Genomic DNA, 19,259 nt, shown 5'->3' on the forward strand with positions numbered 1-19,259 from the left:
GCTCTGTTACTGGAACATGAACTTGACCTTGACCCATCACCATTCTCATGGAGCTGAGGTTCAGGTAGGATAGCTACAATACTGGAGGATTGTTTACCAAGGATGCTAAACAGCATTGATGGTACACGTGCTGCTTAGATGAATGGATGTAATTGTTCTAGAAGCTAGATGGTGTTAGTGCCCACCAAGATTATGCCCCATAAATTGTTAAGATTGATTTGAAGCCTAAGGCCACACCCTTTAGACTCTTTGTAGCTTAGTTTCTTGTATTGTTTAGCTGAAGGATGTTCTGTTCCACATCTGTTATTCTCTCTTGGAATTGAGTTTGGGGTCCAGAGGATGCAGATCCTGCTTCCTGGTGTTTTCCAGATCCTTGATACTTACTGCTAGTTCATGAACCACACTTTATCAGCTTATCAGAAATACTCAGGCTCTGGCTGGTGTTGCTCAGTGGATTGAGCAAGGGCTGTTAACCAGTTCAATTCCCAGTCAGGGCACATGCCTGGGTTTTGGGCCAGGTCCCCAGTGGGGGCCACTTGAAAGGCAACCACATATTGCTATTCCTTTCCTTCTGTTTTTTCTCCCTTCCTCTCTCTCTAAAAATAAATAAATAAAATCTTTAAAAAAAGAAATATTCAGACCCTCCCCACTCCTCTAGACCTGGTACATCAGATCCTGCATTTTAACAAGATCCTCACATGATCTGTTTGCACATTAGTGTTGGAGGTGCTGGTCTAGAAGCAGGTATTTTTTTAAGTAATGACAACCCCACTTTCCAGTTCCCAACCATCTTTTAGGAGGGAAATAAATCCACAGAACAGAGAAGAGCTGACCATTTGGTAAAGAAATTTTCCACCAAATAAAATCACTTGAGCCTTTTTTACTGATGACAGTCTATCACAGTGGTGGGTTATCAATTGCCAGAATCATCCCTGACAAAAACAGATGCTAATGCTTAGCCACAACTACACAGTAAATGTTTTGACACAGTAAGACAGAGGACTGAAGTTTGGCAAACGTTTAAAGAGTATACTGGTTGTGAGTCTAGGCCATAGCACTTGATACACCTTGGCTTGAATCCTGGCTTTGTCACTTACTTGTTCAGTTCAAGGCCAACTCATTGAATGTCTCTAACCCTCAGTATTCTCATCTATAAAACTGTGAGAACAATTGTACCTACCTTGTTGAACTCTTGAGAAGACTATCTGAGATGATGCATATGAACTTCTTAGCACAGCACCTGGTAGTTAGTAAACATCCCATACATGTGATCTATTGCAGTCTTTGTAATTACTATTACTACAAGTATGGGAAGGCTCCAACTAACGCTCCACAGTAGTGATAGAAGCCTGACTCAGGTTCTTTTTGCTTCAGCTGGTCAACTCAACACAGAATTATCTTGATGTCTTGGTGGCTTCCCTGGGAATCCAAATGAATCTGAGAAATCTAGTGCCTTATAATAAATATTTGTGGAGACTAGTGAGCACAGAATGGCACAATCTTCATGTTATTTTTATATGTTTTTTCAGGATCTGCTGTATGACAATTATGTGTTATGTTCATCCATTCAGTCTGTGTTTGTTGGGTCCCTTCTCTGGGCTGGCTACCAGGCTGACTGAAGGGAAGGGAGGAGTACACATGGTTGCTGCCCTTGTGAGCTTGGAATTGGACTGTAGGTCTTCTATTCAGGGCTGTAGAAACCCGCCACCTTTCCAAAAGGACATGAGGGTGGGCCTTCCCCAGGGAGTGCAGGCAAGGGGATCATCCACAGTACCCATCTCACCCTTCTCACCAACCTTTGCAAGCCTGAGAAAAGGGGGCCGTGTCTGGAAGCATTTGAAGGCCAGCACCTTCATGGCGATGAGCAAGTGTGTGGCCTTACTAGACATCTGCCTCCTTCTTGGCTTTGATTGTGGTAATATGATTTTGAAGGCGAAGGCAGAGTCTATATCATTCTTTTAACAAACAGGCAAAGCCTGTGGTTGCCTGCACGATGGCACCCTGCCTTCTAGTTCCCAGTCCTATTTCCATGGACAATAACTTCACTCAGGTGAAAGAGGCTCTGTGGCATCCTTTTCTAGAAGGTCTGCTTTTTACTTAAGGTATTAAGGGAAGTTTTCCACTCAGAGTGAAGTTGTCAGCCATGGATGGACTCACGTTGGCTTGCGCACTGAGGCTTGCATTCTTTTGGGGGACCCCATGGGCATCTCTCCAACCTGAGACAAGCAGCCTAATATCTCTGATAGGTGTTTTAATCTTGTTCTTAAGAAGCAGAAAACCCAGTTTTAGAGAAATAATAGCCATACCTGTCAGACAAAGTCATACCTACAGCTGAGAAGTGATTATATAATGTGACATTTAACGTTTAGAAAATTCAAAGCACTGCATCCTTTTTCGTTCTTTCTGGCCTATAAAACCAGCCAACCAGCTTGGCATTGGTTGTTATACCAGCCTTTATTGCCACACCCAGAATATTGGTGCGTTGGTGATGATAATGTGACTGGAGATGGGGCTGTCATTTGCTGAGTTGACTATGTAAAGATGATTAGAATCATTAACACAAAGGCACTATGTGAATGACAGAGTCTGAAACATTATTCTGCCACCGGTTTCAGCAGATGTCATCTTATCTTGCCAGTGGCTGGGGTTGCAGTCATTCACCCAGAAAAGAAGACGATCCATGACGATTAGGATAGACAGCAGCACATAGCATTCATTCAGCAGCAGACCTCTCGAATCAGTAGGCATTAATTACTTAAGCATTCCCGCAAGGTTGGTGTACTTTCTGCTGAGGTGTGGATTCAGGTGGGCACCACAGGACCTTTTGGAATCCTTTTTTTAAAAAAATTTTCTCACCACAAGTTTATTCAACACAAAATAACCCCTACAACTTTACTGAGGTGGTTGATCATGTCTATGGCCAAATCTGTCTCTTAACTGGAATTAGGTTGCTGACCCAGCCTTGGCCCAGCTTTCTTGTCAGCACCAGGGATCACAGGGGTCCATCTGTACGAGTCGGTTTCAGCTTCCCCTCATGTGAGTCTGGCAGGTTGCTCACCCTCCAGACCTTTGGGCCTTGGCCTGCCAGTCTCAGGTTGGGTGCGGTGCAAAGTGGCAGGCACAGTGTCAGGGGGCAGGTGGAGGCAATCATGGGGACATTGGATGCCCTCATTGCTACGGTGCCAGTACAAGTGTCTCCAGGAACACTGTTCTTTCACATAGCCTCGTGATAGGAGTTCGTGAATGGCAATCCAGTTCTTCTTGGGCATCAACATCACAATGGCTGCTGCATCTGGGGCTGTTTTCCTTTCAGAGGGTGCTCAGTGAATTTTCTCACCAGGGTGACAAACACTTTGGAACTTTTCCTCAAGATATTCCTAGAGACCACCCATTGATCTCCTAGTGCATATTTCAGAGTGATCATACAGGCTCTTTATCAGAGAACCTAAATTCCCTGGCTGTTTATTTGGAGCCTTGACAGTAAAATTGAATTTCAGAATGGGGAGATTAAATATTCCAAGAGCTCTAATGAAGCAGTGCTCTGTCATTATTACTAGAGGGAAATGGGGACCAAGGACTCTCAAGAACAGCAGAAACAACTTCCCACTGTCATTAACGAAATTAGAAGTTTTCGGAAATAAGATGGTTCTGAAAGAGAGTGCTTTCAGAAAGTTGCAGGCTCCAGTCCTTTTAAGAGAAACTGTGCAGATCACCAGAGGGTGTTACAGTTCTAACATGCATTGATTGGGAGGCTCTTCTGAGTTCGGGCCGTGTCACAAATCGGGACATTGCTAAGGTTCCCGTAGGTGTTTCCTTACTGAATGTTCCAGCCCCAGGGACACGGAAATCCACCCTCCAAGATTTCTAAACATGCCCGTGACTGATACACGCTAACATTTGCCAACTCACCGAGACTTACACACTCGGGAAGCTGACTGCCAGCTTACAAATTGCAACAAGAACTAAAACGTCAGTCTGTCTGGAAAGTATGGGTCTACCTGCCCTGGCCATTTGTTCCCTGTGGGCCCGATTCCTTAGAGGCCAGATTCTAAAAGAAACCTCCATTTAGTTGGTGCTTTCTGGGAAAGCAAGGGATAAAAGCAAGGGGAGCTAGTTGTCCTCATGAAGGGCCTCACAGGTATAGCTTGAGGCCCCCTCAAGCAGCAGAAGGAAAGATTTACCAAGGGAACTAACTCTATGTTGAATTCAGCTAAACCCAGGTGATGCTTGTAAAAGCTCTGCACCCTTAGGCTCAGCAACGCTCCATTTTTCTCTTTTCATGGCTGACCAGACCCTTCCTATTCAACATCAATTTCTAGACACATTGTGGTGCAATCAAATAGGTATCCGATGTTCTCAATCACAGTTGCGCGCCAATATTAAGATCTTCTATTCAATTGCAACTCCTAAGATCATTCTAGATCACTCAGCAGGAGTTTTGCAGGTTCCAGCCTTTATAGTAAAGGAAGTCTCTTCCTTGATTCCCACAATGGCTGATCCACCATAGGTAAATTTTACTGATTTAACTGTGACTGTGCTCTCTTTTCCCAGCTCTTAGGAGGACCCTTTCCTTAGCCCCTAACACCTGACACCTCAGTTTATAAAACTGTTCTCAGTCCAAATTCCCTTTGTTCCTAGTCATGTATTTCAGCCTTTTGAGAACCACTACTCTTTCTAATTTCTAAAGATGTCCAATAAATGATTTCCCTGCATTTGGTCCTCCAAAAAGAAATAAGTATGTGCTTCCAATAAGCAGCATTACAAAAAAATTCACCCACATATTATTTGCCTATACATTTAGTTTTCTGGGTAGTTTCCCCTGCCAAGGTGGGGATTTATCAAGGCATTAATGTCACCCAAGCACTGACTAACGATGGAGCCTTAACTGAGCTTCCATGAAATGGCCTGGACAGTGCTCTTTCTCTCTTCTCCCTTGGTACTGCAGCCTGTGCTCTCCCAGTTAGCCCCTCAGGCACTGTACTCTTGCCCGAGGTGATGCACTGTCATTGCCCCATTGGAACCATAATCTCCGTGAAGGCAGAACCCATGTCCCGAGCTTCTCCTTCATGGGACCTAATAGCATGTGTCTTAGTCCATTCAGGCTACTATAACAGAATATCATAGACTCAGTGGCTTATAAACAACAGAACTTTATTTCTCACAGTGTGCAAGCTGGAAAGTGAGTCCAAGATCCAGGTGATGGCAGATTTGGCATCTGATGAGGGCCCCCTTCCTGGTTCGTAGACAGTTTTCCTCTCACTGTATCCGTACATGGTGGAAGAGTTAAGAGAGCTCTCTGGAGTGTCTTTTATAAGGGCACCAATCCCATTCATGAAGGCTCCACCTGAACTAATCCCCCTTCCAATGATCCCACCTCCATACACCATCACAATGAGGATTAAGTTTCAACATACAAATTTTGGACAACCATTCAGTCCACAGCAGCATGCCTGGTACATGGTTGGCACCCAGGAATCCTATGTTTCTTGGTCATTTGGTAACAAGGTATAGTGTCCCTTCCTTCTGTCCTTCTTCTCCTACTTTTTACTCTCTCCTATAGTGGTATGGAAGAGGAAGAAAAGGGAAGCCAGGTTTCTTGTTAGATTTCTCTTCCTCACAAAGAGGTACCCAAGTCCTCCTATCCAGACTTGATGTCTGCTCATGGAGTTAAAGCATCATTTTCAGGGTGGGGTGGATGGAGCAAAGGGCTGAGCCAAGAGTTGAACTGAGAACGATCTTAGGGAGAAGCCAAATCCCAAAACCTGGGTGACTTACCCAGTAGGCCAGCAATCTGGATGGGCCCAGCCACAGGGGAGACCGCAGATGTAGGCCATCAGGCCAGAGGCTAAGGAGAGGAAACTTGAGAGAGACACTGCCAAGAGTAGGTTCTGTGGTGGCTCCTGGGGATTTCCTGTCCTGGGAACTTTGTAGGGTACAGAGGGGCAATTAGAGACACTGTCATCACCTGAGTGTAGCCCCAGCAGCAAACCTCAAAGATGTTGCCCATCCACCAGGGATAGGGGAGGAAAGGACAGAGTAGAAGCTTCCATGCATCTCTAGAGGCATGAGGGGTACCCTGGTCAGGAACTGTCCATTTGTGTCACCGTCTCTGGCCTCACACACATACACCTCCAGAAGACTTAGCTTAAGGCCTGGAGAAGGGCTTCCCAAGGCTCCAAATCAAGCTAAAATTTGTTTTCAGAACCTTACTGTATTCCTCTAATAAGGTGCCCCTAAAGGGTACTCAGCCATCAGGGGCACACACCTCTCGTTATTTTCACCAAACTGCATGCCTAGGGCCAGAGCTCTGAAGGCAGACTGGCTCAAGAGGCCAAGTGGTGGATCCAAATAAAGGATCAAAACATCAAATATGTAGGACTAAATTTAATGAAGTATGTGTGAAGCCTCTACATTATTAAAAATAAGAATGGGGAAATTAAGGAAAAACTAAATAGAGCATTTTTTAAAGATTTTGTTTATTTATTTATTTTTAGAGAGGGGAAGGGAGGAGGAAAGAGAGAGAGAGAAACATCAATGTGTGTGCTTGCCTCTCATGTGGCCCCTACTGGGGACCTGGCCCGCAACCCAGGCATGAGCCCTGGCTGAGAATCGAACCTGCGACCCTTTGGTTCACAGCCCGCGCTCAACCCACTGAGCTATGCCAGCCAGGGCTAAATAGAGTATTTTTTAAAATTCCTGCCAGAGAGGCCGGTTGAGCTCTTTCACTTGGGACTGGCCAGACTTGCCAAAGGGCAGAGTCAATTCTGAAGTCCGTCTGCAGGAAGCAAAACTTGACTCTGTTGCCTTCACTCCAGAACATTCAGGTCTATTTCCTTCCTGTTAATAATGGTAAAAAAAAAAAATCAAATCTAGTTATTACATCATTTGAAGGATGATGTTTGCTCCCCAGTCTAGGCCAAGAACTTTAAACACAGGCCTTATGTGCCCTGCATTATGGGAAGACCATGGGAGGCATTATGCTGTCCCAGAAAATGTTGGCTCATTGATTTTGTTCTTAACATTTTTATGTTGGCGCTTTTTAAATTAATTGCCACGGTCTGGACATTGAGAGATGGGAGCCCTGGGCCCACTTTGGCTACCACCTAGCTGTTCACATGGCCCCTCCAGGCGCCAGAATAGCTGTAACGTCCCCTGAGCAGGCTGAACCACCTGAGTGTGGAGCTGGAATGCTTTACTTTCACCACGGGGGGAGGGATAAAGAGAATAAATACAACAATAAAAATTCATGACTTAAAATACTCGCCTGAGTTGAAGATGTTTCCATCTGTGCATGCACCTACAGGAGCTAGTTAACACTGGTAAACACCACAGAGAAAATGGCTGGCTGCTCAACTTGGAGGTCCCTGTGGTCCCATCGCCTTTCTCCAGTCACAGCTGGACATTTGGGGGGAAATCAACTAAGTGATGTGCTTCCATCTTTTTATTTGAGAATTGTGAACTCCCATGATGAATTTTTGACTGGGTAAATCACTCAGTCTGCCTTCTGGCTCCCACTACCCTGTCTTCTGATGACATGAAAAGAAAAAAGTCGAAGCTTACGTACAATTCTTTATTAATCATATGGGGGTCGGTCTAGAGCTTCATAGACCCCTGGCCCTGATTTTTGTTCAGAATTACCTTGAAAGACATCTTCCTTGAAAATGCAACATTGTTTCTCATCTAAGGAGGCAGGAAGGCTACGTTTGATGAAATCGGAGTGAAGTCAGTCAAGGAAAAACAAAAGGATAACCTGTAAACCTACTCTGCTAATAAGCAAATCAGGCACCTGGCCAGTGTTGATCAAGCATGGTGGATGCAAGGCAGACAGCTCCCAAACTGTTCCTTCCTTTCAAAACTGCCCCTTTTGAGACAACTGCTTCCTTTCAAGACAGCCTGGCCTTCCACCGCAACTGCCAGGGCTCCAAACTAAACCTCACACCTCTGCCGCCTTCCTCTGCCACCTTCAAGTGCACACTTGCCATGACCACACTTTCTACACGTTGACTGTTAGCCCAACACTCTCCCGGTCATGTCTCAGTGTGCCCTTGTGCTCTGCCCTGTCACATTTCACGTCTGCCACACACTGAACTTGACACAACACTCAGGGTTTTTGTTCTTTGCACAGGAATCTTGGAAAGCATAATCACTTGTAGTTGTCTTTTTTTAGAACATCTGGGCCCTGTGGTTTCAGGCAAGGTCACTAGGGGAACGGCCTTGGCAAGAGGAGGCTCATGTGTAATTGGTTGCAAAAATTTTCCAACCAGCAGAAGGTGAGGAAGACTTCTGTGGGGTACGCATTGTTGGCACCTGGCAGAGAGAATTAGGCCACAGGGTGTTGGCAGTTTCATGAATAAGAAATTAGTCAGATCTTGAGGTAAGCGAAGGTTAATTGGCAGAGTTTCCATGATACCTTCGTTAGGCAAACACACATCTGTCCCCAGTTTCATTTATACAAAGATAGAGAAGGGAGGAAGAACAGGGAAGCAGTCAGGGTAGAGATCTAGAAGGAGTTGGCAAAAGAGGAAAGAGTACAGATACTGTGCGATCTGTCAGCCACAACATCCATCGGGGGGAGGCCTATGCACAAGGAGAGGTGGCCTTTGTGCATCTTTCTTTCTTTTTTATGATCAAATCTGTATGCATGTAGACAAGACAGAAGAGCGTTAAGAAGGAAAGACACACAATGTATGCACTCATAATCTCAGAGATCACCACTATACATTTCTTGCTTTCTGGTCTTTTTCATGTATAGTAACATAGTTAAGCTCATACTGTAGCTGCAATTTGATACCCTCCCCCCCCCCCAACTTTAACACACTACAGTTCCTTGTGCTTTTGTAAACTCTGTGTGTGGTTTACAGCCACCTGATAGTTTGACTTGTGGATGCTCTGTGGCTGGACGGGCCCTTCACAGTGCTTAAGAGCATTCTGTGGGTCAGACAGCTCTGGGCTAGACTTCCAGCCCCCCTCGCTCCATTTAATAGCCTGGTGACTTCAGGAAATGCCTTCGTCCCTCTACGCCTCAATTATTTCATCAGCAAAATGGGCATAATAATATCGCTACTTACAGAGTTGGCACGAGGATTAAACAAGGCAGTGCTTACTGACTCCCTCTGCTTTGAAACTGACTCCTCTTTAAGAGGGAGGTAATATTGTTGCCATTTTACAGATGAGAAGGTTCAGCTAGGTGTGGTCACTTGCCCAGTGTTTATGCTGAAACTGAAAGTGCCAGGATTTTTAATGACAGATTCTGAGGCCCCACCTCTTGCCCAGCTTTGAAACTGCTTACTCAGAGGTAACTTGGCTAAATGAGCCAGCTAGTAAAGAGCAGAGTTGAAATGTCATTGAATCCAGAGTCTATATATTGTGACCCCCACCCCGAGAAAGTGACTCGTGGGTGTCACACTCTCTAGGTTTTCAGGTGATTTGCTGGTCCCTGCAATGTCACAGGAGTGAATTTTTTTTCTTAAATTTTTATTTATTTTATTTATTTATCTTTAGAGAGGAAGGGAAAGAGAGAAGGAGAGAAATATCAATGTATGGTTGCCTCTCATGAGTCCCCTGTTGGGAACTGGCCTGCAACCCAGGCATGTGCCCTGACTGGGAATCGAACCGCAATCATGTGGTTCGCAGGCCTGAGCTCAATCCACTGAGCTACACCAGCCAGGGCCACAGGCGTGAATTTTCAGAACACAAAAGAAAGTCTGTGAGGTTTTTTTTTTTTTTTTAATTACAAGTATATGACGCCTGGAGAGGGTCAGGGGAAGTGTCAGCAGCAACATGGATCTCATGTTCAAACCCTCCCTTTTTCTATCTTTCCTTAATGATTTGATGCTGAGATGGTTCTTTCCTTGCCTTTGCTGCCCCCCCGCCCCCCGCCCCGTCCAAGAACAGTGTCCAAGAATTGCAGTCTGGCTGGATTCTCAGCGCCTGAATCACTTGCCAAGTCCAGCCTGACCATCACTCTCCTACAGTTAAGTCTGGTGAGCAAGCAGATACCCTAGAACTGGATCAGGGTGAATGCCATTGATTGCATTACCGCCTCCATCACCTACTTAGAGTGACATGATGTGAGAGTAAAACAGCTGGTCGCTGATAGGCAGAGAAGCTCCATTCCAGCTTCTAGGGTACAGCTGGTCTGCAGGGGCCTGGCAAATGGCCTGCCAGCCTTGGGAGAGAAAGAGGCGGCAGGCTTAGAAACCCACCCAGTCTCACCAGCCCCTGAGCCTGCATTTTGGTGAAGGCCCCACATCCAGAGCAGATCTGATTTAAAGCCACCCCAGTGACTCCTTCTGAATCGCTTGGTTATTCAGCAGATTAAATCTTAATTGCAAATGCGGTTTCAGTGTAGGAGTACCATTGTGCTTGCTGGTTTCAGGCCATTTTTTGCTGAGCCGAGCTTTTCCAGGAGGCTGTTACAAATTTAGAAAGGGGGAAATGGTATTTCATTAGTCCATCAGAGTTTTGTTTTGCAGACTGAATGTATTTTAGTGTTTGTTTAAAGGTGCCGAAACCTAACATCCCTAGAGAGAGAATTGCTCAGTTTTTCTCTTTTTTTGGAGAGCTTCTCTGGACTGTCCAAACGACATCTAGAAAAACACTATCTGTGGTCCTTATGTGAGAAGCCAGGCATGCCAACAATCTCATGTGGCATCATTTTGATTAATTTTCCAGAGACCCAAGAAGCCACCTCCTCCATCCGCTCCTGTCATCAAGCAAGGGGCAGGTAAGTTACCTTTCAGTTCAGTCAACACTATGTGCATCTTTCTCTGTGTGTATTTACAGTGTCCTTGGTAGAGCTGAGGATTCTTAGATTCAGATGCTACAGATTGCCAAATTGGGAAGTAATGACTTGGTCTCAACAGGCAGGTTTTAAATAACTGCTTTTTCACCTAAAAAAATAATAAAGAAATCATTAAAATGCGTCCCTGATACAGCAAAAGAAAAAGAAAAAGAAAAAAGAAAACAAAAGAAAGAAAAAAAGTCTAGCCTCCCAAAGAGAGTGACCAGAGAGACTTGGCTTTGGAATAAGCCAGTTTTGTCTGCTTTGTTTTTATTGATTTAATAAACTGCTTTTGAGGAGGGAAGAACCTAATTGTCCTCCTTCTCCTGTCCCTGCCCAATCGAGGGCCAGCTTGGGGAGGACTGCTTCCCACGTGTCGTGGCCTCACCATGCGTGTATAGTGGCACCAAATTTTCAGTGCCTGTCCCATGTGGGTACCCAAAAGTTGTACTTACTTCACTTACCCCCAACCAAGACATGTTTTTCTTCTAGCAATAAATACTTTTCCTCGTGATCTTTTAAAATCTTGAATAGAGTCTAACTCGCTTTTTCTATGCAGTTTGGATATTAGGGTTGACTAAAATGGGAAGCCTTGATGTCGTCAGACATTGGGTAACTTGTTGCACAATGGAATCTCATACATAAAGATGATAATCCACATTTCCCAATAGAACTCTTTATAATTGTTAAAAATGAGTTATGGGGGAAATTCCTCCATGAATAACTGGATATGTGACATTTTCAAAATTAACAACTAAGACAGAAGAAGGGTAGGTGTATTTTTAGTTCTATACACTCATAATTATGATATTTCTGTAGCATTTAAAGTATGAATAAATTTCCAGATTGGTTTATTTACAGATTGATCAGGAGTGGGTTTGTTTTTTTTTTAAGTTATTTTGGCTCACCAAGTTTGTTGGAAAAAACAGCTTGACCCCAAATTCCACTCCCACTCCCTTCACCTTTGAGAATTAGGGATTAGGCCCTGAGATGGGATGTTAATTACATCTCTGCCCCACCCTCATCCTTGTTTGCATTGAGCAGTTTAGTTTTGCCACCTAGTGGTTCTGGCTGGGCAAATCTTTTATTGTGCTGAAATCAAAGCAGGCTATCGATTTTCTTGTTTCTGAAGACCCTTTTCCCCAGAGGACTGGGACTGGATTCTTCATGGTAGTGGGGTTGTCCCTTCCACCCGTGTCTCTGGGGTGATACTGGAGTTCTTCATCATCCTTGGGAGACTAGATTGTGGCACGATCGTCGAATTCTTATCCTTGCAGAACACTTTTTACCAAAGGTCATGCTGGATTCCCGAGGGTAAAACAAGAGGATATTTAATCTTCCTAGATTATGATGGCTCATTTACCCTGCTGAGTGATCTGGGGAACCGCTTTGTGACGGGGAGGCGGGTATTCGCATTTTCCTCCTCATCAACGTTCCTTGTGTTTGGATATTTCACAATAAAATCAGATACAGAAGTGACAGAAATCAGATACAGTATTTAATTTGTAGTCAGTCATTAAAGAGATTTAGGTAAGTAAAGTATGTGTGTTCAGTGAATTTTTTTCAGTTCTTTGGGCTTCTCATGCTACATGGAGTTGAGATTCTAGTACCAAGCGTCCGTAGGGCTAGTAATGTAAGGAGCTTGTCAAGCACTCAACCAAATCCATAAACCAGAGGAGTGCTTGTGATTGGTTTCATGCATTAGCTATTTTTCAAGTGTTCTTCTGTGCCTGAAGTCCCGATGAAGACCCCAGGGGAGGGAGCCGCTACAGTCCGCGTGGGTAAAGAGGAAATGCTAATTGGTGCATTTGGGGAGATCTAATACTTGGGGGATTCATACACAAACTGAAAGGACTTAGGGAGAGGCACCATATCTTCCCTACACGTCTCTCCACTTAAAAATAATGTTCCAGTTACTACTGCAGCGTAATAAATCACCCCAAACTTGTCAGTGTAAAACAGCAATTTTCTTATTATGCTCATGAATTCTGGGGTCAGGAATTGGAACATGGCATGGCCGGGGTGTCCTGTGTCTCTTCTCCGTGATGTCTGGGACCTCGGCTGGGAAATCGAGACCAGCTGAGGCTGACGGAGCCACTTTGAAGATGACTCTTTCACTCCCATGTCTGGCTCCCCTTGGCAGGGGTAGCCGGAAAGCTGGCCTCAACTAGAGCTGCGGCCAGAGTGACTACCGTGGCCTACACATAGCTTTTGCAGCATGGTGGCCTCAGGGTAATTCCCTCCTTACATGGAGGCTCGGGTATTCTAGCAGATAAAGCATAAGCTACACGTCCTTTTAGGACGTAACCATGGAAATGATATGGTATTGCATCGGCCACTGGTTGAAGCAGTCATGAGCCCGCCCGCATTCCAGACGGGGGACATAGAACTCACCCCTTAATCAGATGGATAGCAAACCATTTGAGGCCATATTTTAAAATTGCTACAAAATGGAACCCAGGCCCCTGCGAAACTCCTTTTTGTTTTTACAGCACATTATTCAGTGACCCCATATTTGCATATTTTAAAGATTGACTTCTTTATTTATTTATACACATCTCCCACCCACACCCGAGAATTTTTCTGTGACTATTTTGATGCCTAAAGAAGTCAGATTTAAATATCAGAACATTTTAGTGGTGTTCTTGTAAATTAAGGATGTATAGGCAGGCAAACTTAATTGACAAAACAGAAATGGCTTCTGCTCTGTTTTTTAGCAACTTGTGTTTGTCAGGCAACACCAGCACTCAGCTTAGGGGGAAAAATCTATTACCTTTGCTCTACCTGATAAATATTTTAAATGTTGGCATGTCTAATAAATGAGTAGAGAAAATGTTTTCCGATCACTGTTATCCTTTCCCTCCAGGTACCACTGAGAGAAAACATGAAATTAAAAAGATACCTCCTGAAAGACCAGAAACACTTCCAAACAGAACAGAAGAAAAAGGTATGGAATCCTATCTTCACTGGCACTTCTAGGACAGCAAGAAACGAAGCTGGCTGGTCTGGATTACCCACAGAACTTGCTCTTTCTTTGGAATATGGTTTTGATTGCTTTTAAATATCCCATATCTAAGGAAATAGGAGAGAGGGTTATATGGTGTTTCCTTCTAAACGATAAACAACAGGCCCAGTCCCTTAACACATTGCAGCTCTTCCATCCCAGTCTTCCTGGTATCACCACCCTGCCCACACCAGCAGCATCCGTGTCCTTGGTGGAGAATGCTGGGAGAGGGGAAGCATGGTCAGACTAGGAGAAGCAGCTTCAGGGGACTGTCTGCAGTCCCCTGAAGGTGGTCAGAAATGACATTTGCAGGGACGTAGCTTCACCCATCTCACACAGTCAGGTTTACAAATGTGTTTGATTTCTACCCTTCTGAGCGTCTCGCCCAAGAAATCTGCGTGCGGTGGAAGGACTCATTTTATTAGGTGTCTAAGATTTGATTGATCACACAGTTTATGGGGAAAGTGCTATGTTATTATTATGAACAGAAAGCAGAGCACATTCCACTTTAAAAAGCAGTTATTTGTAAGCCGCAAGAGAAATGCTGTATTAATGAATGTAATTATGTGGAGGTGCTCCTGGGTGGCCTCATGAAATTTTATTGTGAAATTGAATATTTTACATCAGCTAGCCAAAAGTTTTACTGACATTGTGAGCTCTCAAGAAGTTATACCTCTTTCTTTCATAGTGAACAGTTAAAACTTGAGTTGTGGGACTTCATTCTAAAGGCCAGGTGTGTGTGTCAGAGATCAGTGAAAAAAATAGCCATTGACCATGTGCCGTACAGATAGCTCTATGATAAAAGTGTGTGTTGTGACATAACCAAATTCTGCCTCCTATCCTTGAGGAGGACACGTGGCTGGTTTCTGGCTAATAGCCAGGCTCCTTGACAAGGACACTCCCTGCTCTGTTCCATGCTAACAGACAGCCTCAGCTTACATGTGAACAACCGCCCTCCGTGGCTGGCCAAGTGGCAACACACTCTGGTTCCTTCCCCACCCCAAGCTCCCTTGTTCTGAGCCGCAGTGGGTCAGGAAGGCAGAAGCCCTGATCAGAAGCAATAGGGAAGCCAAGGAGCCAGCCCCACCCTAAGACTTGGCCTCCCGTTCCTTCCTTGTAGCAGCTAAAGAGCTTCCAGAATTCCTGGATAGAGCATATTCCCCACCCAAATATTGTGGGGAATCAGCACCTCAATAGCTCTACGGTAGTGGATGGGCTTTTAAAAGCTTTGCCAATCAGCCTGGGCACACAAACAATGTGAGTTAGTGTTTTCAAGTAAAACATGTTCAGATTTCTAGCTACAATTGAACATAGGGAACCTGCCTGTCCTCCAGTTGGCAACTCTCTGGAGTTCTGTCTATAAAGAAGAATGTGGAGCCCTGGCTGGTGTGGCTCAGTGGATTGAGCACCAGCATGCAAACCACAGGGTCACCAGTTCGATTCCCAGTCAGGGCACATGCCTGGGTTGTGGGCCAGGTCCCCCCCCCCCCCGGTAGGGGGTGTGCGGGAGGCAACCACACATTGATGTTTCTGTGCCTCTCTTTTTCCCTTCCTTTCTCTCTTCCTAAAAATAAGTAAAATCTTAAAAAATCATAAGATGAATGTAGATACTTGCTTTTTATACCAGGAACAGGACAAGGCTAATTGGGGACAGTAAAAATGAAGCTGTCACTGAACGCTGCCCAGTTGGGCCACCAGATCTGGTTTAACTTCACTTAATAGCCGTGACTCCAAAAACCCTTAGAAACCAAGTAACTGTGAAGCCCCAGTTTACCTTCCAAGTTCAAACTGCACAAAAAGAATCTAGAACTAGTTCTCGTTCCCTGAAATGCTCCCCCATTATTAGCTTTACGCAGGCCAACCTGAGAGGTGTCATGCCTTTTTCCTCCCCATGCACAGTAGGTCCTATGGGTCATTTACCAAACCTGTTTGACTCATTTACTGAGCACCTGCTATGTGCCAAGTGCCATGTAGGTTTCTATAGAGATGACCAGATGTGGGCCCTACCCTTGGGGCTCACAGCGTCCAGGCTGTGCCAAGCATAGTATCCGAGTGGAACCTATTTATACAGGGCTACATTTTGTAGCTCAGGTGAGGAAGTTAAGTCTGCCTTTGGTGATGCATCCAGCTGTTGAGAAGGGAACATGGTTGGGATCACATTTTAGTCAGGCCTGATAAGCAGGCCTAATGAAGGATGAGTAGGAGTTTGCCAAGGGTGGTCTGTGGCTGGAAAGGCTCTCCAGGCAGAGGGACCAGCATGCGCAAAGGCAAACAGTAAGCTACGGCTCTATAGGGCTTCTTCTAACCTGACAGGGCACAAAAGGTGCTCTTCAAAGTCTAGCCTCACCTTTGCAAATGGCACTGGTGAGTTTGTTTTAAGCATGAAATAAGTACTCTGCACCTAAGTACTGGTACTTACACTAGATCTATCTGTCTTCTTTATGCTTTTTTAAACAATGACTTAAAGAAAGACCAGAGAGAGAGCCAAAACTGGATTTACAGAAGCCTTCCGTTCCTGCCATACCACCAAAAAAGCCACGGCCACCCAAGACCAATTCTCTGAGCAGACCAGGCGCACTGCCCCCGAGGAGACCTGAACGGCCAGTGGGTCCCCTGACTCACACCAGGTATGGCTCTGCTTTCACCCCTGGGATGGGCACAGGGGTGGGTGAGGAGTGGCCTAGGGATACAGGAGAAGAGCCTTGAGTGTGTCCAGCTGAGGGATGGAGGCAGGTAAAGTTGCCTTTCCACTCTGTAGCAAAGCAGTAAAAGACTCTGCCACTACTGTCCTTGCTCTGGTACTCAGGCAGAGCTGGGTACGAGGCTGAGAGCCGCTGCGTGGGTTTCAGGATTAGCAGATCAGGATCAGGTATCTAGCACCTAGGGCTCGCTCACAGGCAGGAATTTTCCCTGTACTTTGTTAGAGCAAGGCCAACAGCCCTTCAGACTGGAAATGCAGGTGCCAAGCCCACCTCCGTGCCCTGGACGCCTTGCTGGCTTCAGGTGCAAATGTCTCATTGGCAGCTCCGTCCCCTAACCCCTCCCTGCTCTGTTGGGCCTCCTTCTACATGCCCAGGCTACCTTTGCCTTGACTGCACAGCCCCCGTTTGGGAAGCCAGGACCCAGTGTGGCAAATGTGGTCTTAGTGTACATGTGTCTGAACTATGAGACCCTTGAAGGCAAGGGACATACTTTGTTCAAGCATGTCTTCCAAGATGTGCCTTGCAAAACTCATATTCGTTCACTGGCTGGCTGGACTCCTGTGTTGGTGTTGAGCGGTCAGACACTGTGCCTTCCAGACCTAAGATACCCATCACTCCCACAAGGAAGTACTGTGTTCTCTGCACAAGTTCATTGCCAGGACTTTCCACCATTACATGTGTAATATATGTGTTGGTGTAACATACCAGGGCAAGTTGGTGGTCTGTACATCCTTGCATGTGCCTGTCAGCACACAGTCACTCACCAGATTTTCGTTCTTTTGAGCTAAGTTTGCACGGTGAGGGTCTCATGGAGCTTCAGCATCCAGGTGTTGGCATCTCACCCTACCTCATAGAAGGAGTGTGAGCCTTGGCAAGTCACTGCCCCTCTCTTCCTCCCTCTGTAAATTGAGGATGATAATGGAATGCACTTAAAAGGATGGAATGAGGTAATTTCCAAGTATATAACTCCATGCCTGTAAATCATTACCTTCGTTGTCATTTTATTATTGCATATCCAACTGGGCGTATTGCAGTAAAACGGAATAGCTCATTTACTTTCTAGAAAAGAGTTTTAAATTATGGTAAAATGCACATAACAAAATGTACCATTCTAAGCATTTTTAAGTGTACAGTTCGGTGACATTAAGTACATTCATATTGTGTAACTATCACCACCATCCATCCATAGAAATCTTTTTATCTTGCAAAACTTAAACTCTGTATCCCTTAAACAGTAAGCCCCCATTCCCCCTCTTCCTGGCCACTGGCAATGACCATTCTTTCTGTCTCTATGAGTATGACTTCTCTAGATGCCTCATAAGTGGAATCATACAGCACTTGTGAGGACCCCTGGGGAAACTAATGGAATCAGAACTGCTGTCAAGTGGGCCAGGCCCGTATGTGTTGTGCCCTCTTCTGCTGACTGACGGCAGAAGGCCATTTGCACATGCACGCAGTGGGACCACTTGAGAGCCCCAATGGCCTTAGCAAGGGCCACTTCAGTAGCATGGTGTGCCCAGAAGCTGGCACTTCAGAGGAAAAAGATCGCGTAAACCTCTGTGCTTCTGAAGAGAATATGAGCTACGCAAACAGGGAGAACGGAGCAGCAAAGGAGCACATCACCTTCTGGTGGGTGATGGGGGGACAGAAGCTACACTCCACGTTTGTTTTGTTAGTCTTCCAGGGACTACAGACATCTCAATTAAGTCAATAACAATTTCCAGACTGTCCCTGCTGTGCCTTCTAAAGATCTGATCTGAAAAGAAGTGCAATTTCAATGGCTTCTTTGCTTTCGATGGTTGCTCTCCACCATCTCATTAAGGGATAGGTGCAGGCTTTGTGAGCTAAGAATTTGACCTGCATGCATGGGAAAGTGAGTAACAACTGCCAACCCTCTGAACTCACAGAGGCCTCATTTCTTCCGTGCCTCTGCTTGGCTCCGTTCTGCCTCCAGCCCTCCCAATATCCAGTTGTCCATTAGAAGTTCAGGTCATTGAGGAGGATCCATGAGAGGGGTTTGTCCAGAAGCCAGCAGGAAATGTAACTGATTTTCATATCGTGTGTGGCATCTGAGCAGCCCCCAGCCTCCCATTCTCCCCCATGGTTTCACAGGCCTCAGGGCACTGGTTTGCAGAAAGGGGAGAGGGGGAGGAAAGCCCAGGTTTTCTCCACGACAGTCCTGGGAAGTGGCAGACTCAGGCAACTTTGGGAGCATTTGGGGAGCCAGTACCTGCTTTAGCCACTTGCTTAGCCAGTTGAAGAGGGGACAGTGCGTGCGATAACTTGGCCATTCTCAAACTTGGTGTGCATCACCATCACCCAGAAAACTTGTTCAGCTTAGTGGGCCCCATCCCCATGGTTGCTGACTTGGTAGGTCTGGGTTGGGCTTGGGACTTACATTCTAACACATTCTCAGGGATGCTGATGTTGTTGGCCTGAGTCCCCGCTGCCAGACACCCTGGTCTGGATTCTCCCAAGTCCTTGACAGTGCCTCCCTCCTTCCCTGGCTGCCTGACCTGTTAATGCTGCCCAGTTGCCACACCCCTCTTCTGGAAACCTTTCCTTATCTCACACGGTTGCTTTCTCCTCCAAATACCCAACATCCATGTTTAGCCTAGCGCGGGGCCCCATGCTGTGCTACTTGGATGCTCACACCCTGGGACTCCTTTACCAGATTTCCAGAGAATCAAGAGTGTGTGTTGTCATTTCCACAAGCTTTACAGAGTTGAGCATATGGTAGTGGCTCATTTAACACACTTGTAGAATGCAA

At 45.6% G+C, this 19,259-nt stretch overlaps 1 protein-coding gene across 5 annotated transcripts in view; it reads left to right on the plus strand.

Moving 5' to 3' along the window:
* The window catches only part of SH3KBP1 (SH3 domain containing kinase binding protein 1), a 320,771-nt gene that overhangs the window by 255,095 nt on the left and 46,417 nt on the right, over positions 1-19,259 (plus strand). For all 5 annotated transcript variants that reach the window (XM_037046255.1, XM_037046253.1, XM_037046250.1 and 2 more), the window contains 3 exons: positions 10,675-10,726; positions 13,650-13,730; positions 16,255-16,414. In XM_037046255.1, coding sequence (XP_036902150.1) covers positions 10,675-10,726; positions 13,650-13,730; positions 16,255-16,414 — 293 coding nt within the window. The remainder of the gene's footprint in view (positions 1-10,674; positions 10,727-13,649; positions 13,731-16,254; positions 16,415-19,259) is intronic.

This window comes from Sturnira hondurensis, unplaced genomic scaffold (assembly GCF_014824575.4).
Source record: "Sturnira hondurensis isolate 20B ecotype Veracruz unplaced genomic scaffold, ASM1482457v3 Scaffold0005220, whole genome shotgun sequence".
Lineage (NCBI taxonomy): Eukaryota > Metazoa > Chordata > Mammalia > Chiroptera > Phyllostomidae > Sturnira > Sturnira hondurensis.